This window comes from Vanessa tameamea, chromosome 2 (assembly GCF_037043105.1).
Source record: "Vanessa tameamea isolate UH-Manoa-2023 chromosome 2, ilVanTame1 primary haplotype, whole genome shotgun sequence".
In the NCBI taxonomy this organism is placed as follows: Eukaryota; Metazoa; Arthropoda; class Insecta; order Lepidoptera; family Nymphalidae; genus Vanessa; species Vanessa tameamea.
Window position 1 is genome coordinate 9,403,436 of NC_087310.1, and position 22,727 is coordinate 9,426,162.

Genomic DNA, 22,727 nt, shown 5'->3' on the forward strand with positions numbered 1-22,727 from the left:
ATCAACGATGCTGCAAGATGTTGAAAGGTACACTCTGGCAAATTTTGACAACTGTCTAATATATTCAATACGGTTTTCAATTCAGAAGTGGTGGTGGTGTATACTGGAATATATTTATTAGACATTTCTTTTTTCGAATTTGACGTATATTGGTTCCGTTGACCGCAATATCAAATACATGTAGATGACGATATCGTCCGGCTTAGTGACGGGTAAAAGTCGGTATTCTCGGAGAACAGCTAAGATGGCCATCTTCATTTCTAGCATCGCGAATTTCTGACCTGAAATCAGCGATATTTTTGAGTTTTGTGTAGAGCACGTGAATAAAAAAGAAAAATATATATATATTACTGTATATTTTGTTTAATTTAGAAGTTAGAAAACTAATTGCGATTGGTCAACAACACTCAAAAGACATAGAAACTGTAAGAAATGTCTGCCATTCCTGACACTGTTGATGCTTTCCCAATCATGGGATTGATATCACATATACTATTAATTATACTGGTTGAGTTACCATTGACGCACAAACATTTAATCAATATAAACCAATGATTAAGAAACCAATAATAACAGGTTAAATAAATATTTAAATTTTAACCTATACAATTCCTTGGGCCAGCACTAAACGGAATTCTACTATAATGTGAATATGTTATACATATAAACCTTCCTCTTGAATCAAAACAACAAGAGACAAACAAAAATTTCCTCAACGTCATGCTGAGCGTGATTGCTGGCAGACTATAGAAACGTGCTAATTGAACGGTAAAGCTCCCCAAATACCGGCGCTACATTCACATAAGTAATTACATATATTAAATTCCTTTAATTTTTTTTCATTCTTGTGAGTAACAAGCACACGGAAGCTTCGTATGTGATTATTCAATAAAAAACATTAATATACCTATATGTTAGAGATAATTAGTTTACACGGCTATACGACCTCATTTATTAGAATGACAATAACACACCACGTGATTAACGTTTTCACATCGGTGTATAAACATCGGCTTGTCTAGGCTAGTTGATATTTGTTCTATTTTTATTTATTTTATTCTTTACTTTACTTACTAAATTGCACCGGTTGGTCACTTTGCCTGCTTATAAAGTGAACAGGAGGATACAACCTTAAGGTTTCTTTTATACACGACTTTAAGTATTTCATCTGTGATAAGTCGTTCATGGTAGGCTTACTGTCCGGTGAATTTAATATCTGAGCACTCTCTTCCAAAATTTTATCCTGTTTAAGAAAAACAATTAATTATTACTTATTTAAAATACACATATTATTTGAAATACAAATTATAGCAAATATTACAACTACAGTATTAGTCGAAATTACTAGCTTTTCTAGGTTTACTGCATATGGAGGAGAATGGGATAATATAGACGCGGACTTATGGAGCAATTGCGAATTGGTAATAGCAATTTCGACGTAAAAGTTACAAAGTATGGTTATAGAGATGCATCCGATATATAAATTGGTGACTCGACAGTGTTTGTGATACGAAGCTAGTTCTTTGAGTCATGTACTTTTGAATGCAACAGACTATTTTCTTCTAATTTTTTATGATATAAATATTTTCTATAACTAAGTATAAAGTGGACATTCATTATGCAAACAATTTTGTGATATTATATTTACGAAAAAATCGAAAAGAAAATTTTAATCTTTATTATTTGATTTAGAGCTGTATTTGGAAAAAATGTAAACAGATGTAAATGAATTACCTTTTTTTTTAAAGTTACATGATCCGTTTCACTAAACTTATATATAAATGAGAAAATTAAGGAATAATGACGATAAAGTTTCTAAAATCAAAATTTACAGCGTTCGGGTAATTTAAACAAATGCAGTACAACAGATGAAAAATCTATATAGTGGTTTTATAACTACATATTTTTTTTCTCTGAATAAAGATCAAAGTAGAATAATATATGAATACAATAGAATATATATTAATAGGAGTCAATTACCCAAGTTTAATGCATATTTATTCCACGAGGAAATAAGAAGTTTTGTTTTTTATGGAAAAATGGGTGCCGAATAATTTATTTGAGACAAACATTTATGTTCTTTTTTACTCACAAAAATAAAGTGATTGTAAATGGTCACTTAAGTGATGTTAATGCCTAATTTAACTAGATTATTAAGTTGAAAAGTGAATCATATAACATTTTAAAACGTATATGATTAGTGTATATGCCTTTGAAGGCATAATACCGAGTGCGTCATAACAAAACCCATATAACCATAATTTAAAATATGTATTATTAGATATAAATATAACTGCTTAATACATATACCTACATAATAAATGAGTGCGTCTTATATCCATCGTCAAATCAATATCAATAACCATAGTCGATAATTTTAATTTTAAATTTAAAATATTTTACTTAATATTGAGTCTTTTTAATTTACCTGTTCTTCTTTGTGATTAGCTAAAAGCATAAACGCGTACTTAAGAGCGGTTGCCGTGGTGTCATATCCCTAGACCAAAGTATAAATATTAGGACTTAAAAAACAAAAAGCTGTACAAAATAAAAAAAAGAAATCCTTACAGCAAGCATAAAAGTATCAACTTCTTCATGAATTCCTTCCCTGTCGATTTTACCTTCTTTTTCAGATACTAGTAACAAGTCCAACATCGCCAGTCTTTTCTTTTTAGTTCCGATTGTATCATCCACACTATGAGTCATCATTTGCTTTATCTGTATATATTTTTCTATCATCACTATTCTCTATTCTTTTAGCAATTACTTTGTTTCGAAACGAACTTAAAAGATTAAGTAGATCTATTTGGTCGCGTCCTACGGGAGAAATGCTAAATATCTTATTTGGATAAAGCCAAATTTTTTGTTTATTCTATAAAATAAATATGAACCCAGTTTGTGTACAGCGCTTTTATATGTTTTCGAGAAATCAGACGCTTCTTTATCTAAGGATATACCCATTGCTGTTTCTGAAATAATTTAAAATTACTTATGGCAGTGCTATTACAGGGAGAACTTAGATTATAGATCCAGTATTTTGCGGTAAATTGTCGATTTTACGGTATCAAAACGTGGTTTATATATCTTGTCAGAGTCTATTGGCGATTCGCTAGCTTGATTTAACATTAAACATTTTTTTATTTAAATTATAATAATAAAGAAAAGCTATACCAGTATTTGTAATAGAATATAATTTTCAAGAAACGACATTCGAACCTCTTATTTGCATGTCCATTTCTACTGTTATTAAAAACACAAGAATGCGTTTTGTTTAAAAACAACAAACAACACATTTCTACAAAACCACTTATACTTCTACTATGATATAAAATGTATTTTGTACATATCAAAATATATTTTATTATGTATTGAACTAATAAATGGAATTGAAGAAATTGAAATTGACTCGGAAACGGGTAAACGAATTAATGTTAAGGTTATTTCGTATAATGTGACTGGACATTGTACAACGTTATATAATTTAACAGGCTGTATATCCACTGATAGGCCAAAGGGTTCCTTTTTAAGAAGGTTTGGACCTAACTTCATACACACAGCTCCAATGCAGGTTTATACGTGACAGAATTTCAGCAGGATGCAGGGTTACTCACTAGAATTTGTATTTGCACGGCCGAGCACGATATGAATTATAAACACAATTTAACACGGAATTACTGGTTAAGATAATAATGTATAGAATAATTTGAGGCACTTACCACAAACAGAATTCAATGAGAGGTCAGTTACATAAGGATGAAGATCAGTTTTTATTTTATTCACTTCAAATTCAAGCTTCTTTACTAGATCATTACTTTTCTCATTGTCAAACAAAAATATTCCTTTTGGACCAGGTATCTTATCGAATTCTTCATCCTTAGTCATTCGATCGAGAAGTAAATAACCCAACAATACCATTGATATCAATATAAGTATGTAAAACATTTTATTTTATGCAATTTTAACACTATTTTAATATTAAATGTATGATACAAAAGCACACCTATCTTACGAGACAACTCAAATTTAAATAAAAACTTGCTTCAAATCTGGTGCCGTGACTCGAAACCTTCGCCCGATTTTATCTTCAGATTTTGTATAAATGATATAATAACATCCGATAGGTCTTTATATTATCTCAGTAATAAATAATTTTACTACAAAATATAACCAATAGTAATGATACATTTGTTTTATTATAATAGTATCAAAATATATTATATTTTATTTTCAAAAGCGTGCCGTAAATCTGGGCAATTTTTAATTTGTCTATAATAGTTCTGAGAAATTCATATGGCAAACAAATTAAAATATAGATATCCAATTAAAATATTTGTATAATAAAATCAACTCTCGTATCTTGTATATCAACGTTACAAACTCATAAGTCCAGAAAGCTGGAATTTAGGACGTGTTTATTTTATAACGTAAATATCCACAAAAACTTTACTTGGCGGTCTGGGTGGGTACACATCATATATTCTACCGCTAAGCAGCAATAGTTAGTATTGTAGTATTCCGGTGTGAAAGGTCAGCCAGTAGAACTACAGACACAAGGGACTGATTATCTTAGTTCCCATTTCTGTCTATCTAAACTATAAAAAAAATATATTTTTAGAAATTTCAACTTCAATGGTATTAAATGGGAATAGGGTAATTTAAAAGAGTTTTACAATGGTATCGACCTTATAGAAAAAGCCCTCCGATTCTGTTAACGATTCATCTATATCTTAGGATATTTAACTTCACCTTTTGTAATTATAGTATATGGGGCCAAATATTGCTGCTAAATTTTAAAACAGTTTTGCCTAACCGATTGAGCCGAACTATAATTTGGACACACCTGTTTGTTCGAAATGGCTGACAAATAAAAACTTGTTTTTAATAAGGGCATTATACAAAATTACTCATTATTTCGATTCATATTATTATATATGTAGTACCATACGTACAAAGCGACGAGTCTCAACAAGCCTAACAAGTTTAACAGGCCTTTCCGTCCGATCCGATTTCCGGTCTGAGAGGCCTGTTAAAAATCTAAATCTATCACCAAAATATAATTATTTCAAATTACATATTTTTGCTTTTGTTACAAAATATTAGGTAGGTAGTTGTAACGCCTTAAAAATAGTTTCGATAATTTAATAACTGATTTTCAGGCCATCAAGTATGCGTCAGTACAGGAGTAAATAAACAAAAATATACTGGACAAATGGAAAATAAAATGGAGCCGAGATGGCCCAGTGGTTAGAACGCGTGCATCTTAACCGATCATTTCGGGTTCAAATCCAGGCAGGCACCACTGAATATTCATGTGCTCGGCGGTGAAGGAAAACATCGTGAGGAAACCTGCATGTGTCTAATTTCAACGAAATTCTGCCACATGTGTATTCCACCAACCCGCATTGGAGCAACGTGGTGGAATATGCTCCATACCTTCTCCTCAACGGGAGAGGAGGCCTTAGCCCAGCAGTGGGAAATTTACAGGCTGATTATGTTATGTTATGTTATTATACTGGACAAAAAAAGGCTATAGAACATTTTTTATATAATACGAGAAAATTTCTTTAAGTGGTACACCTATATGATTTTTAATTAATGGTTTTTTGCATATTTGATAAATATGTAGACGTAGATGTGTAAGAGGAATTAGATTCTCTCCGAATAAAATAACACTAGGTGTGTCCTCTCTATTAGTTAGTTTCGATATTGTTTTCTTCAGGCCTTGTAATAATAAAATGTTTTTCCTCTGAAATCCGATGGAGGTTCTCAACACGGATCAGAAAGGCCACGCAATCGTCTACACATACGCATCCTACGAGCCCACCTCAAGGAGCAGACAGAGATTATATAGCCTAACTTAAAGTTTTACAATATTGTTGCAGCGATGTTAGAGAATTATAATAGTAGAATATAATAAAAAGATTAAACACATTAGAAAAAATAATTTAATTATATTAGCGTTTTTCAAATTTAACGTAAATGGGATCCATTGGTCTTAAGATGATATCGGCAATAAAGACAATGTCCTCCGGCTTAGTAACTGGTAGCAAACGGTATTGTTGAAGAACCGCAGATATTGCCAACTTCATTTCCATCATTGCAAACTTTTGACCTGTCAAGTAAGAAATAATTTTGTAACCGGAGGAAGGAACGTTAAGTTTTATTTTATTTATTTTAATCTATGTTATGTTTTACCTATACAGTTCCGGGGTCCTGCGCTGAAAGGTATGTAAGCGAATGGGTGCCAAGTGGGTTCCTCTTGAAACCTTTCCGGTCGGAACTTGAGAGGTTCGACGAACTGATCACTACGCCGATGCAAGTCGAAGATTAGAATTGAGCAGTCTGATCCAGGTGGGATTTCGTAATTTTCTAAAAAAATAAGTTATATATCTGTGTGGACTATTTCGGCTACAATGGCCATTCTAATACATGGCATACCTTTGCATGGCGTGTAACTGTCATGGCCGCGTAAAATGATGTAGAAAACGCTAATATTAAGAAACATTGACATTGTATTACAATTTAATTCTTTGAACAAAAACGAATCACGCTTCATGTCACCAGTAGCGTCAATATGACGAGATGTGTTACTTATTTATAAATAGATATGAATATTAATATCTTAGGTTAATAAAGTTGACTGAAAAAATGTTATCGTTATTGATTCTGAGCACTTGTTATACTTATACGTACTCAATTTTAATTCTTGTTTGCAATATCTGATAATAAAATACACCGAAGGGTAGAGCCTTAATGTTTCTTTGATGCAACATTCTAAATACTTCATATCTGCTAAGTCAGACATCGTAGGCTTCTGGTCAGATGTGCCGAAGATTTGTCGGCACTCCTCGAGTATTTTATCCTGAAATGTTTTGATCCACCATGTGATTTTATAATTTAGTTAATCAGCAAAAAATGTAAATTAGTTTTTTACAAACTTGGTATCTACCACCTTTTGTAACGAAATTCAAGCAGTTGGTTCAATTGTCATGACACATATTAATAAAAGGTTTCGAGAAGAAATATGAAAATGGCTTAAAAATATGTACATTTTGTTGAAGATATTATATGCAAATTATAAAATTAAACATATTTGTACCTGAACCTCTGGATGATTCGCAATTAGCATAAATGCGTACTGAAGTGCAGCCGCAGTTGTATCGTGTCCCTAAATAAAATAAAAAATAAGAACCTAATTATATTTATAGTGTAATTTTAAAGTACGTTCATAGTTAACTTTATGACAACAGTTGACCGTCTTTGTTTTATAAGTATAAGATGATCTTAATTACTTCCTAAATTAACAGCAAACTCTTCCAATATATTGATATGTGTACAAGTCAGTTCAAATATTGAATTATAGACCAAATAATTTGTATAAAAAAAAATCATAAACGAACCTCGAACATAAACGTGTCGACTTCCTCGTTAATTCCTTGGATATCTATCTTTCCTTTCTCCTCTGTTTCTAGTAATAAATCCAGCATCGCTAATCTTTTCTTTTCACCTATGCTGACATCATCTTCCTTTTCGTTCATCACCTCTGTATACAAGTTCTTGTAAGTTCCATCTTCCCGCCTTTGTTTGATGACACGATCACGAAAAGAGCCAATGTCTTTCAACAGTTTCTTCTGATGTCGTCCAACAGAACTTAAGTTAAACAGTGTCATAGGATAAAGCCAAAATCGTTCACTCCTATAAACTATGTATTTTCCGAGTATATGTATTGCATCTTTATAATTTTTTCCAATGTCCTTCGAATTCTTGTCTAAAGCTGTACCCATTGCTGTTTCTGAAAATAATAGGAACTAATATTGATTCTCACAATAATCATTCGAGTAATTTATTTTGGAAATAAGTACATAGTTTTCCTAACGTTCTTAATAATTCATTTTTTCTGGATTTTTTCCTTATGTCTTAAGAAAATTATCAATACTATAATTAGGTGTTTCATAGAAAATAGAAAGTCAGTTTTTCATTAGTTGTAGACATTAAAAATGTAACTGCACAAATAATACCCACGTGAAAGGGCGGGTAAAACACTAATAGCAGTTCCCAGTTGATTCGCAATTCTGATTGTCTGGGCAAAAAAAGAAGCATTTCGTATTAATCTTTAACAGATCATGACGAATTAAATTAAATTAATTAATAAAGAATCCTTCAAAAAAATTTCATACTAATCAGTAATAGGAAACGTGCAGAAGCGTTAAATAAAATAAAAAAACTATAAATTTATTTTATTTAACGCATTCATATACAAGATTATTATATTAAAAAAAAAGATCCGGATTACGAATATAAGGTCTAGCTAATCTAAGACAAAAAACGAGTGATATGTGTACATAATTTTATAATAACATTAGATAAATAATTACATATAATTATATCTCGAACCAGATTTAGTGTATTTTTGGAAAAAAAAAGAAAGAAAGTGCTAGGTGTTGCCGTAAAGTGGACGACATTTTATTGAAAAAACAAGTCAATGAAATTTTTGACGAAATAAGAATTATTAATAATTTTATTATAAATACTAGCGGCCAAATTTTGATAGGCAACCTGGTAGATATAAATTCTCCTATTCATAAATATGTGTAAAAATTTGGTTTTTAGCAAACACACGATGGGTACACTGATTCTGCAGCGGGATCATAGACTATAGTATGTAGTATCCTAAGTAAAATTAAGGAGGCACATGGCTTTGGACCATCTTGATCTCATTGCTTCATAATTAAGTCAAAGAGTCCAGCAAGTTTTCATTAATGGCATAGTCTTCTGGATCTACGTTAAAAAAAGGTGTTCCACAAGGATCAATTTTAGGTCCCTTTCTATTTCTAGTATATATAAATGATCTTCCTTTCTATGTTAAAGGTATTTGTGCTGTAGTATTATTTGCTGACGATACTTCACTAATTTTAAGGTAGACAGGAAAAAAACTGACTATGACGATGTGAATGGTGCATTATCACATATACACGATTGGTTTACAGTAAATAATTTAGTTTTGAATACTCAAAAAACAAAATGTGTAGTTTTTACCCTACCCAATGTTAGAAAGCAAAATTATAATATATCTTTAAATGGTGGCCGTCTTGATGTAGCCGATACAACGGTTTTTTGGGAATAGCATTGGATTCCAAACTTCGGTGGAGTCCTCATTTATCGTCCCTGACAGGAAGACAGCTCCGCAGCATACGCGGTTAGAAAAGTTAGACAACCAAATGATATTGATACCGCTCGTCTAGAATATTTTGGTTATTTTCAGAGTATTATGTCATATGGCATATTACTTTGGGGTAATGCTGCAGATATTGAATCTGTTTTTATCTTACAAAAGAGAGCAATCCGATCTATTTATAATCTGGAGCTAGAGACTCTCTTGGGGATGTTTTTAACAAAGTAGGAATACTCACTGTTGCGTCACAACATACTTACAACAATATTATGTATATTCACAGTAGCATTGATCACTTTCACTGATAATCATTATATGTGCACAAGAAGTAAGGATAAGCTTAGAATGCCAAGTTTCCGACTCCGCAAATAATAATAACTATTTCTAATTCTTATTTGTATATACTTAAGGCCTCAATTTTAGTAATATTAATAATATAAATGAATAATTTATTTAATATCAATTCATATTAGTATATATAAACAGATATACACTGACGGACTCATAAACTGCAACTAAGTATTTAAACTTTTTATGCAAATTTAAATTAAAACCTATACTTTGGTTCGTTAACTTTATATCAGTGTAGCATATAGTAAACATAACCTTAAGTGTATCTATGTATACTAGAAAGGACCATACATTTTATTAAACAAAAACGATAAATGAAACAAAAATTGGTTTTCGTCGGTTTTTACAATAAAAAACACAGTTGAAGCACAGGTTTTTTTTTCTTTTAATAAGGTGTATTGCCTTCAATAATCGGTTCCCCATAGATCTGATTAGGGTTATTAAACCCTAATCAGATCTATGGGTTGCCGAATATTGTTTCACTCTTATCGCTATTCTTAGTACTGCCTCCTTTGTGGACACAGGATTTCTTGCATATACAGCTTTTTTAAAGTGTCTCAAGCCTGATCAATGGAATTAAGATCCGGGCTACATGCTGCCCAATTCATGTTACGTATCCGAACCTCTTTGCAATTATGTCGAATTAGTGCAGCGGCGTGGTGTCGGGCATTATCTTGCATTACCGTAAAATTTTCGCCTGTTAATGCCCTGTAAGGTACCACATGAGCTTCTGAAACCACTGTTGTATAGCATAGTCCCGTCAAACCACCGTTTTACCGTTCTACCGTTTTGACGAACCATGTCATAATAATGCCACCACACACCATATACGAACCGCCTCCAAAAGAAACACACTCCTCGATGCAACTTTGAGCATATCTCTCCTCACGTCGACGATAGACTCTTCTGCGACTGTCTGAACAATTTGAACATGTCCTACACTCATCGGTGAGCAATATAGAGGCTCATTGCTCTTCAGTTCAATAAAGATGTTCACGCATACATTTTAAACGAGAGTCTGTGAGCTGTACATATCTTTGGACTAACGTTTATGCACTTCATTCTGCTCTGTTTTGACTTTGAAACAATAAATTGGTCGTCACGACGGGTGATTGCTTCAGTTCTGCCGTTACCGAGTCTACTTTTATAAGAACCTGTATCTACAAAACTACGGTATACTCTAGAAACCGTAGACTGGCTTAAATTTTAATTTTTAGCAAGTGTTCGTTGATCCAAACCTTCCCGCACCAATGTCACAATTTGACCGGCTTGTTCGAACGAAGTATCCATACGTTATGGTTACGAAACTTTTGTTAAGTTTAAGACTAATAATTAATACTATTTGTAAAAATAATTGCAAATGAAAAATAAAACCAACAGAATTAACTTCAAACTCACACGAATCCGAGACTAGGCATAAATTTTGTTTTCCCGGCTATAATTTTAACTATTACTGCAGATCTATTTTAAAATTTTGTTTTTTATTTAAATATTTAATGGAAATCCTCGACATTTTCTTTTATTTTAATCTAATAAAATTGCATACTTAATTAAAATATTAATTCGAAAGTAACCCTGAACTTTGACTCATAAAATGGCACCACTCTAATTTCGGTTATAGCATAGCTACTGTTGCTATCAAATATTTGTTGCGGATTGATAAACGTTGCAATCGATATTTATCAAAACTACAAAAGTCCATAATACTGATTTATATTTTTTGGTATGGTTCGATATCAATCCCATTAGTTCCACCACAGTTTACTTACCACGTATAGAATTTAATGTCATGCCAGCAATGAAAGAGTATACGAGTATCTCCGTTTCCAACTTGTATGTAATTTTAATTAATTCCATACAGTCCAATTCGTTGACATTTTTAATTTGATAAGAAACGGATTGTTACAATATTAATAGCTATCAGTATTGTTATAATTTTTTTTACATCATACATGTATGTAACCATTTATTGGTTGACATCTGTACGGACGTTTAGGTTGGCTTTCTGAAAAATCGATTCGGAACTATTTGTTCTGAATGACTTACTAATTAGATACATAGATAGTTACTTACCACATATCGAATTTAGTGTCATGCCAGCTATGAGAGGGTAAATTTCCGTACCCGACTTGTCTGTTTCTGATCGAAGACTTTCCACCAATTTCTCGCTGTTCTCCACCAATATGGTGCTGAAGTTTCGGAGTATGTTAAAGTGAAATGCTGGAGTCAGGATTTTCCTCCGTTGATGCCACTTCGCTCCTAATTCAGTTAAATTAAGTTTATTAATTGTTTCGTCTGTTAGAAAATGACGGTGAACTGTCAGATATGCAACATTTAAAGTGCATACTAGTCCGATCGAGAAAGACATTTCAATTGAAATAATTACATCAATCAGAAAATTGTTACATGTCTTAGTTTTAATTAATAAATTAAATACCTAAATAATGATTTTATAATAACACTAACCACTGTATGAGAAAAATGTGAAAAACCGATACTTTTGACTTCTGATCTTGAATATTTTCTTAATAATCATCGGCATGGTGGTGATTTTTTTATTTGTCGTAGTGTAACCTAAGACATGTACCAATTATGAACTATTCGAATTTCGAATTATGCTAAGCTCATCAATATATTTTTTTCTATTTTTTACTTTGTCGAGCGAGATACGAAACTAATTATTACAGAATAGCACTAATAAAATAAACAGAAAAACCTTTGTATGTATACTAGTAAAACTTCTAATAACAAAAACGGTTTATTTTCAAGGGGCACAAATAGTATTCTTAAATAAACAAGTAAATATTTTTTTTTATAAAATCAATAAAATATTTCAATGTAATTATTGCTACATTTTAAGTTAGTACGTAATTTTAAATAGATATGAATATATTACCGTCGCTAACAAGGAGGCCGTCGTTTAACCACGGTCGAAGAAAGTAGTACATAAATCCTTTGTCATTGTATTTTGTATTCGTTAATACTGTCTGTTAAATAAATAAATAAACATTAGAATAATTTACCTCTTTAATTTTTTGGATACAGAAACACATAATTTAGAATACGCCACCTTAACTAGAAAAACATAATGCGTTCTTTATCTTTTTAGAAAATCATAAAACACAATTATTTAAATACTTATATTTATTAATTAGAATACACTTACTTCTATGTCCTCTGGGTTCTGTATTATTACGAATTTTTTATTAAATATTTTTAATTTGTAGATATCCTTATATTTATTTGCTAAATTGCGAAAATATGCGAACAATTGAGCTGAAAAATAATTGTAAAGTTCGTTTATTTTATTCTGTACTTGAAAATTAACGAAATGTTTGAAATGTGAATTAGTGTAAAACAAATTTAATTTTATTGTAAAAATACAGTTTATAAAATAATCTACTCGACATTCATGAAACTCCTATTATAAAAACCTATGTTTGTACATGGTGTGTAATAGTTACAAAGTATACATTATATTGTTACAAAGGTAAGGTAACATAATTCAAATTATGTACAAACTATTATCTCACGTACAAAAACTCACTGCTAGCTGAGTTGCCTTAACATATGACTTTTATGAGATAACTAATTTATAAGAAGTTGATTAAAATTTATCTGCGTAACAGTCTTATTCAATGTGTCTCTGTTTCAGAAATTAACAACAAAATAAGATATCTATTGAAATGTTTACATGACAGAAGGAAAGCTCAAGGCCATCTGAGTAAGTACCAACCATTCGCTGTATATTCTACCGTCAAGGGACATAACATCTTAGTTCCCGAGGGTATTGGTGCATTGGAGATGAAAGGGATGCTAATATTTCTAATAATGTCGATGTCTATGGTCGGTGGTGACCACTTACAATCAGGTGGCCAACTTGACAGTCTGCTCACATTATACATTAAAAAATATGTACCTACACTAAATAATAATATTATAATCTCATTATTGAAATCACAAAATATGATATTATAATAAATATATATTATCATAATAGGCAAAAATAATTATTTTGAATTAAAGCGTTGTCTGTAAATCGATGTGTAACAATGATCGATGGAGTAAATGAATCATTACATTCATTAAAAATATCAGTTACGATTAGATTAAACAGTAGAATTAAAAAAATAATGAATAAATAAAAAATTAAATCCAATATCTTACCAGATTCCATGAGAAAATCTAGACCATTTTCAATGAGGAATGTCCCTTTAGGTCCTGGGATCTTGTCAAATTTTTCATCTTTAAACAAATAGTTTATATAATGATAAAGTATTAAGATTAACACTGCCGTTAATAAAAGAGTCCAAATCATTTTCAATTTAATTGTAACAAGTCACAATATATATTTTATCACAATATTAGAACCGTTATATAAAAAGAGACGACTGGTCCCTCTGTACACTGACTCCAACAATGATAAACGAAAATATATAACACATCGTTGATATCTTTTAATGATAGTACTATGCTTAACACAATTATTAATAATATCACATATTATGTATTAGTTTATTCTGAATATTATTAAACAAGTAGCTTTACGATCTACATTCAGTCTTAGCGGTATAGCCTCTTTATGTTTATAAAGGAAAATAAATAATCGATAATTTCGTTTAAATTGATTTGTAATACAGTATTACAACTGTTTAAATTAATTTTAATTAATTTTAGTAACATTTTAAATTTGAATTTATAATTATAAAAAATATTAGGCGCTTATGGTAAACACATAAATATATCAAAATATGCTTAAATGTATTGCCAGCCTCGATAATGATTTTATTATAATGTGATACGTTTGCTTAAATGTATTCATTATTTAAAAATAGGAAAATGGAATTCTGTTTTTAAAATTCATTATTAAGTAATTACCTAAAGCTAAGCTGCTGCTTAGTAAAAACATGTAGGCACATTAGAAAATTCATTGATATAAATTACAGATAAGATACACCAACAGCATGGATATATACTTGGTGGTTAGTTTTGGTGTGTTGCGATTGGAAGGGTGAGTGTATCAGTGTTATAGGCACAAGTCACATAACGTAATTCCCAAGGAACGATTAATATTTTTCACAGCGCCTTTGTCTATGGGCATTCGTAACCACTTACCATTAGGTGATCCATTTGCCTATCCACCTACCTATATCATATAAAAATGTCTATGGCGGTAATACACAAGATAAATTAAAAAAAAAAATATTCAGATATTTTTTTAGAACGTGTAGATATGAATAAATTTTGGTCCGGCCAAATTTGTTCAACTTTATACTTCTTGCGTATCTCACAAGGAAAATATCAATTTCCGATTACAGTGATACACTATTTTTATCCACGTATCCTTCATATTGTATTATAATTATAATAATCGTTATAGCATATCACTCACAGACATCAGAAATTCCTCGATAGTGTTCTGCGGTTAATTCGAATTTGTTCTTACATAATAGCTCCAAAGTTATTAAATTTATTAAAACAACAGATGCTATTCTAAGCAACGTTTCATGAACTTAGGTGTATGAAAAAAATGACCACAAATAAATTATCATAGTATTTATTTCAAGAACAAAGTTCATTCATTCATCAGTAAAAACAAAGAATAGTAATATGTTAATAATACTATTGTATTCAAATAGCAATGACAAATACGTAATTAAAATTAAAAAACATTTAAAATGTGTATTATATTATATAATATATATGTTTTTAAAATTTCCTCAGGTAAATCGTAGATCATCGTAGGTGATCTACGATATTATAATGATGATATAGATTATAATAATATTTTTCAGCACTATATCTATATATATATATCTGATATTTCTTCGGCGATAACATTTTTATTTTATAATACAATATATTCGTTTCAGCGAATTTCAAACTTGACGTAAATGGGTTCCTTTGGTCGTAATATGATATCAGCGATAAAATCGATGTCTTCCGGCTTAGTAACTGGTAACAACCTGTATTGTTGAAGAACCGCAGATATCGCCAACTTCATTTCCATCATAGCAAATTTTTGACCTGTCACGTAAAAAATAATTCGTTATTTATTTTACACCTCTTATATTTTCGAATATTTTATTGATTTTAATGTTTGATTTTAAATACAAGTAAACGCAACGCGGACAATATATAATACTATTTAATGTCAAGTTTTAAATAACCTATGCAGTTCCGGGGTCCTGCGCTGAAAGGTATGTAAGCGAATGGGTGCCAAGTGGGTTCCTCTTGAAACCTTTCCGGTCGGAACTTGAGAGGTTCGACGAACTGATCACTACGCCGATGCAAGTCGAAGATTAGAATTGAGCAGTCTGATCCAGCTGGGCACTCGTAATTTTCTTAACAAAAAAGGATAACATATAAAATAAATGATATTTTTTTCAATATATGCCTATATCTAATAGTATGAATACACGGGAGACATCTGAGCGAAATATTTATGACCAGTCAAACCTATCCCCATAATCTCCTTCCTCAGCACAGATAACCAAGTTAAATCAAACCAAATTCCTTTATTCAGGATAGAAGCATTACACTTACTTGTTGATTGTCAAATTGATTACTACCAACGGTTCGGAAAAGAAAATACCGTGACCTGAGAAGAACCGGCGAACGTTTGTCAATTTGTGATTTTTTACAAATATTCAATATATTATAAAACTCGCACATTCGTTGCCTACTTTTATGAATTCCAATAGTCGCCCAATTATTGAATTTTAAAAACATGTGAATTCTTATTAAAAGACAGATGTGGAAGAGTGGCCATAATATTGCTTCTAAACGTCTCGGTTAAAGGAACTAACAGTATCTTTTCAGAATACCCTATGTATTCTAATATGTTAAATTAAATTTTAAACCTTTTTTATAACCGAGAAATCGTTGTCAGTAATTTTGGCGACGTCACACTGATAAAAACAACAGTCTGGCACTCATTCACCGTTAACAGCTATAAATATTTGGTGTTTTTTGGGATAATAATGAATTACAATCACTATCGTTGGAGTGTAATGTGCAAATACTAGCATTAAAACTCCAGAAAAGCTGTTTCTCAAAGTGCCAGATGATATTGAAATGACAGTTTTTGCCTATCTGACGCCACACCATGCCGGCTCGTGTTTGAGGTCACGTGATATACAGACTAAAACTTACGACTTTTAATTTTAATATAATAAATTAATAATACGATTTTATGACTCAAAATCAAAATATTTAAATATAGTTCTACATATATTTTAATTTTTATCAAATTTCATAACTTATTTTTCACTACCAAAAAAATCCTATTGCTTATTTTTAGCGTAATAGTTAAATAATGCTAGTTCTCCACAGTGATTTGAACTTCGTTTATTAATAATAACTTTATTTTGTAAAATCAAAGTTGCAAATACGTTGTCTATACAAGTAGCGATAAGTCTGAGAGATATAGATCGATACTTACTCAATTTGATTTCTTGTTTGCAATATCTTGCAATAAAATAAACTGAGGGGTAGAGTCTTAATGTTTCCTTGATGCAACATTCTAAATATTTCATATCTGCTAAGTCAGACATCGTAGGCTTTCGATCAGATGTGCCGAAGATTTGTCGGCACTCCTCTAGTATTTTATCCTAAAAAATTAAACATTACACTTATTATGAAATACTTATTATATAATAATTATTATATAATATATTTTGTCAGTGGCAAAACTATATAAGTATCGCTTTTCGTACGCTGCTCCATGACTCGTTATAATGTTCTGCTTCAGCTTATCAACTTTTAACTGTTCAACCGAATACTATATATCCACGGGTATGACAACGTGTATTGATTTTGATAGTACTTTATGAGTAGAGAGTAAACCAATATAAGGAGTAGTCGTGTGATTTCTGGACATACATTCAAGTATGTATATAATTAATAGAGATAAGAAAAGAATATATATGACTGATTGAATTAAAGCCGCGTTCACGGATCCAGCAGAAATATTTTAGGCGCCAGTTACGGATGTGTGAAGATAGTAAAGTATATAGATAGTATATAATAATAATGAAATAGTATTCACTATTTTATTTTCATTAGGACAACCAACAGTAGATACAATATCACACCCAAAATAAAAAATTACATTTCAAAATTTTCAAGGCAAAAGTTCTACTACTTACTCAATTAGGTAGTCTCGCCATGCATTATAATATTACACAATAAATATTAAGTAGACTTAATTAAATTATTATTTGCTATTATATTTTCCTAATCGTGACAATGAAAGTATGTATATACTTTTTTTATTTGAACAAAAAATGTCGTACCTGAACGTCTGGGTGATTCGCAATCAGCATAAACGCATATTGGATTGCAGCCGCGGTTGTATCGTGCCCCTAAAACAAAACAAGAAGACTATTTGAGATAAATTGCATTTTAAAGTCGGTATCTGTGTAGAAGAGGATAATAGTTACAATTTAAATATTTAGATTTGAAGGCCAAGACGATAATATAAGCAGTGCATTTTATGATGACCATTTCGATAAACATATTTTTATAATTGTTACTTTACAATTTGAAATTAGAACCAAGTAATTTGCATTAATAAATACATACATATATATATATTGATCATTCTGCCTGTATTGAATTTGAAATTTTCCCTCTATATGCGGTAAATCGTATATCAAAAAATTATATATAAAACCACCACTCGTGTCCACCTCAATTCTGTAAAGTTTCTATCAAATCGTAAAGCTGTTTGATGAGATCGTAATGGTATTTTTTTATTAGATTAAGATGCTATGAATTTTTTACTTATTATATTCAGCGAACTATTTAAATATATTTTATTGCATTCGTTTATAAACAAATACCTCTTTTACATTATAACATCAGAATGGAAGGTTCATAAATTATTACCAATTATTACCTCGAACATGAACGTGTCGACTTCCTCGTTAATTCCCTCGATGTCTATCTCTCCTTTCACCTCTGTTTCTAGTAACAAATCTAACATGGCCAATCGTTTCTTTTGACCTATTAAGTCATCTCCGCTCTCGTTCACAACGTCTGTATACAAATTCTTGTAAGTCCCATTTTGTCGCCTTTTTTTAATAACATGGTCACGAAAAGAACTAATCTCATTCAATAATTTCTTCTGACTTCTCCCAACGGCGCTTAAGTTAAACAATGTCATTGGATGTAGCCAAAAACGTTGAACTCTATGAAGTATATACGTTCCCAGTGTATGTATTGCATCTTTATATTTTGTTCCGAAATCTTTTTTCTCCTTATCTAAAGATGTACCCATTGCTGTTTCTATAAATAATTATTGCGTAAAATATATACATATAAAGATATGTAATTTTTAATAATTCCATAAAGTCCAATATATCTATTTATCAGTATTTTTATATTTTTTTTATATATCATACATATGTATATGTAACCATTTATTGATTGACATCTGTACGGAAGTTTAACGTGCTTTTCTGAAAAACATTATATATTATGAATGAGTTACTATTTAGATACATATATAGTTACTCACCACATATCGAATTTAATGTCATTCCAGCTATGAGAGGGTAAATGTCCGTTCCCGACTTGTCTGTTTCTGGCCGAAGATCTTCCACAAACCGCTCGCTGTTCTCCACCAATATGGTGCTGAAGTGTCGGAGAATGTTAAAATGGAATGCTGGAGTCAGAATTTTCCGCCGTTGATGCCACTTCGCTCCTAGTAATTGTAAATTAAGTTCATAAACATTGTAGTACAATATGATTTATATCTAATAAATAAATAAAATAAATAAATATTGGACAACATCACATACCTACATTACTCTGATTCCAATGTAAGTAGCTAAAGCACTTGTGTTATGGAAATCAGAAGTAACGACGGTACCACAAACACCCAAACCCAAGACAATATAGAAAACTAATGAACTTTTTCTACATCGACTCGGCCGGGAATCGAACTCGGGACCTCGGAGTGGCGTACCCATGAAAACCGGTGTACACACTACTCGACAACGGAGATCGTCAAGATGATAAGACTGGGTGTTCCTAGAAAATACATTTTAGCTTACTTGAATAAAATATAATTTGATCTTTTAAGTTAGTGATTTCGAATTATCTAATTTATGTGAAAACATTACCATCACTAATGAGCAGGCCATCTTTTAACCACGGTCGAAGAAAATAGTAAATATATCCTTTATCATTGTATTTTGTATTCGTCAGTATAGTCTGCAAAGATAAAAATTAGATTATCCCAAGTCTATATTAAAAAGACGTTTAAAGAAGCATTTTCTGTAAAACAAAAGATGTGCATCACATTGATGTAAGTACTAGAAATTATGATGCTGTCTGGCAACAAAAGTGCTGTCAGCGGGCACCTCATAGCCCAGGGTCGAAGGGGAGTAAGCCCCCGGATGCTACGATGAAGTCAAGTCATCGGCATGGTGAATCAGAATGTCTTTTAAAAATATTTTTGGCGGAAGAGGAGATCGCCAGAACACTACTTGCTCCCGGCCTCTTCTTGCTCTGTATGTGATAGTTACTATGTGCGTGCATCTTGCAAGACGGGGCTACTGACACTGGCAAATAAAGTCAATCCAAATAATAGAAAGATATACAAAAAGCGCAAACAACTCGTCTATGAAGATTTGCTAGTTTAAAGAAACAAAGATGTCTAGTTACTTGATTGATTTTAATAATAATGGTATAAATATAATAGTAACAGCCTGTAAATTTTCCACTGCTATGCTAAGGCCTCCTCTCCCTTTGAGGAAAAGGTTAGGAGCATATTCCACCACGCTGCGTCAATGCGGGTTGGTGGATTCACATGCGGCAGAATTTCGTTCAAATTAGACACATGCAGGCTTCCTCGTGATGTTTTCCTTCCCCGCCGAACTCGAGATGAATTATAAACACAAATTAGGCACATGAAAATTCAGTGTCGCTTACATGACACATGATACAACAATCATCGGTTAACATGTACGCGTTCTAACCACTGAGCCATCTCGGCTCACTGGGCCATCTCGGATATTAATGAACAACAGTAATTTTAAAGTATTCTTATTGTCTCATAAATGTAAAACACAAGATCACAAGTAGCTGAGAGACTGAGCGTGATTACATATTACATATATATTTTTTACATTTTCACGTACCTCGATGTCCTCTGGGTTGTATAAAAGGACAAACTTTACGTTAAATATTTTAAATTTGCAGATATCCTTATATTTGCTTGTTAAATTGCGAAAATATGCGAAAAATTGAGCTGCAAGAAATGTTAAATTTTTATTTGAATCGTGACACATATGACCTGTGTTCGAGGTTGATTTAATACCTGATCCTGTGAGCCAATTCTACTAAGTTGTAACGGTAAATGGTAATGATACGTTCCCGATCCAATTTATATGACTCTTCAGTTTAATATCAGCTTAATCGTAACTGAGGACAAATTCTACTAATTTATATCGGTTACGATACGATACTTGGTGGTAGGATTTTGTGCAAGTCCGTCTAAGTAGGTAACACCCTCTCATCATATATCCGACCGCCAAGCAGCATTACTTAGTATTGCTGTGTTCCGGTTTGAAGGGAGAGCCAGTGTACTACAGGCACAAGGGACATAACATCTTAGGTCCCAAGGTTGTGGGCGCATTGATAATTTATTTATTGAAAAAGTTACACCATTAACATATCACTATGCACTTAAAATTACCAACTGATGTGAGTAACATTCAAAGTGTTACGCCTTTAAAGGTGTAAACAACATTGATGATGTAAGGTATGGTTAATATTTCTTACAGCAGTAATGTCTATTGACAGTAGTAGCCAGTTATCATCAAGTGTCCCATTTGCCCGTTCGACAAACTATAACATTAAAAAAAAAATAATAAACCGCGCCAACTTTGACCAAACCGCGACTGTATCGTTGCAATTAATCCAAAGATTCGGAGAGTATAGATGATCGCATTTATCATAATGTATACAAATTGCTTTAACTTATCTATTTTATGAGATAACTAATTATTAAAAGCAAATTAACACTATCGACGTACTGAATGTCATTCATTATAACTGTTTCAGAAACTAAAAACAAAATAATTATTATAATTTTCAATTAAAACATTATGTGTAAAAAACATTGTATTAACTATCATCAAAATAATAAAAGATAAAAAATAAAATATGTTTGCACTTGAAGATAAAAAAAAATACTATAATTATATTAATTATAATCAACAAGTTGCATCGTATTTACATAGATTTAATAGATAACACAAAATAGGTACAACACTTATCCGACTTTTTGATATTAAAATAAATAAATAAATCTTTACGTCTACAAGTTTACCAGACTCCATAAGACATTCGTATCCATTTCCAATAAGAAATTGCCCTTTAGGTCCTGGGATCTTATCAAATTTTTCATCTCTTATTAAATATTCGATATAATAGCACAACATTAACAATAACACAACCAAAAACGATAAAATCCAAAACATTTTATATTTTAGTTGAACTAGCCACAATACATTTATCTCAATATTAAATTCGTTGTATAAACACGACTTGTCTCTATGTAAGCTGACTAACAATGATGAACGAAAAACATTTAATATATTTGAATGTAATTGAAGTAGGTTACTACTTATCTTAACAAAATTACTTATAACATTGACCTTCTGTCCGATATAAGATCATGGCGGCTGTTCTAAAGAGACGTTTGATAACATTTAGTGCACGAGTACTTCAGAGGAATAACCTCTTAAAATTACAAAACTATTTTGCAATGTATAATTATTGATTTCTTTTGTGTATTAAAGCACGAAAATGTAAGGTATACCAAGACAGCCGATTTCCAGATAGCTTCTCGGTTACCGGTGCCACTTTCAAACTTCCTCTTATGTACTCATTCCTTACTCTATCCATTCGCGTAACACCACACGTTCCTCTCAGCATTCTCATCTCCGCCACATGCAATTGTCTTTCAGTCATCCCTTTTATAGCCCAACACTCTGATCCATATAGAACAGCAGGTCTGACTATGGTCTTATAGATCTTGCCCTTAAGTTTAAGGGGGATACGGGGGTCACAAATTGTTCCCGTAACCTGCCGCCATTTCATCCACCCTGTGCTAATCCTGTGCTTCACCGTTCGATCTATTTTGCCATCGCCTTGAATGAGTGAACCGAGATACCGGAAGTCGGAGCAG

At 31.6% G+C, this 22,727-nt stretch overlaps 2 protein-coding genes across 2 annotated transcripts; both read right to left on the minus strand.

Moving 5' to 3' along the window:
- Positions 1 to 113: 113 nt before the first annotated feature.
- LOC113394692 (cytochrome P450 4C1-like) lies at positions 114 to 3,915 on the minus strand. Its single transcript, XM_064216356.1, has 7 exons — positions 3,717 to 3,915; positions 2,822 to 2,969; positions 2,569 to 2,746; positions 2,429 to 2,497; positions 1,071 to 1,243; positions 602 to 639; positions 114 to 281 (listed from the first exon to the last, which is right to left on the minus strand). The coding sequence occupies exons 1-7, from the start codon at positions 3,913 to 3,915 to the stop codon at positions 118 to 120; spliced, it is 969 nt and encodes a 322-aa protein (XP_064072426.1). The 3' UTR covers positions 114 to 117.
- A 2,039-nt stretch (positions 3,916 to 5,954) lies between these two features.
- On the minus strand, positions 5,955 to 22,105 carry LOC113394681 (cytochrome P450 10-like). Its single transcript, XM_064216373.1, has 18 exons — positions 21,867 to 22,105; positions 20,674 to 20,783; positions 19,654 to 19,744; positions 19,047 to 19,232; positions 18,426 to 18,814; positions 17,821 to 17,889; positions 16,968 to 17,136; positions 15,694 to 15,867; positions 15,396 to 15,550; positions 13,691 to 13,853; positions 12,690 to 12,799; positions 12,420 to 12,510; positions 11,597 to 11,782; positions 7,401 to 7,792; positions 7,100 to 7,168; positions 6,694 to 6,862; positions 6,196 to 6,369; positions 5,955 to 6,112 (listed from the first exon to the last, which is right to left on the minus strand). Exons 1-18 carry the CDS (start codon positions 22,015 to 22,017, stop codon positions 5,955 to 5,957), a joined length of 3,006 nt encoding a protein of 1,001 aa, XP_064072443.1. The 5' UTR covers positions 22,018 to 22,105.
- Positions 22,106 to 22,727: the final 622 nt, after the last annotated feature.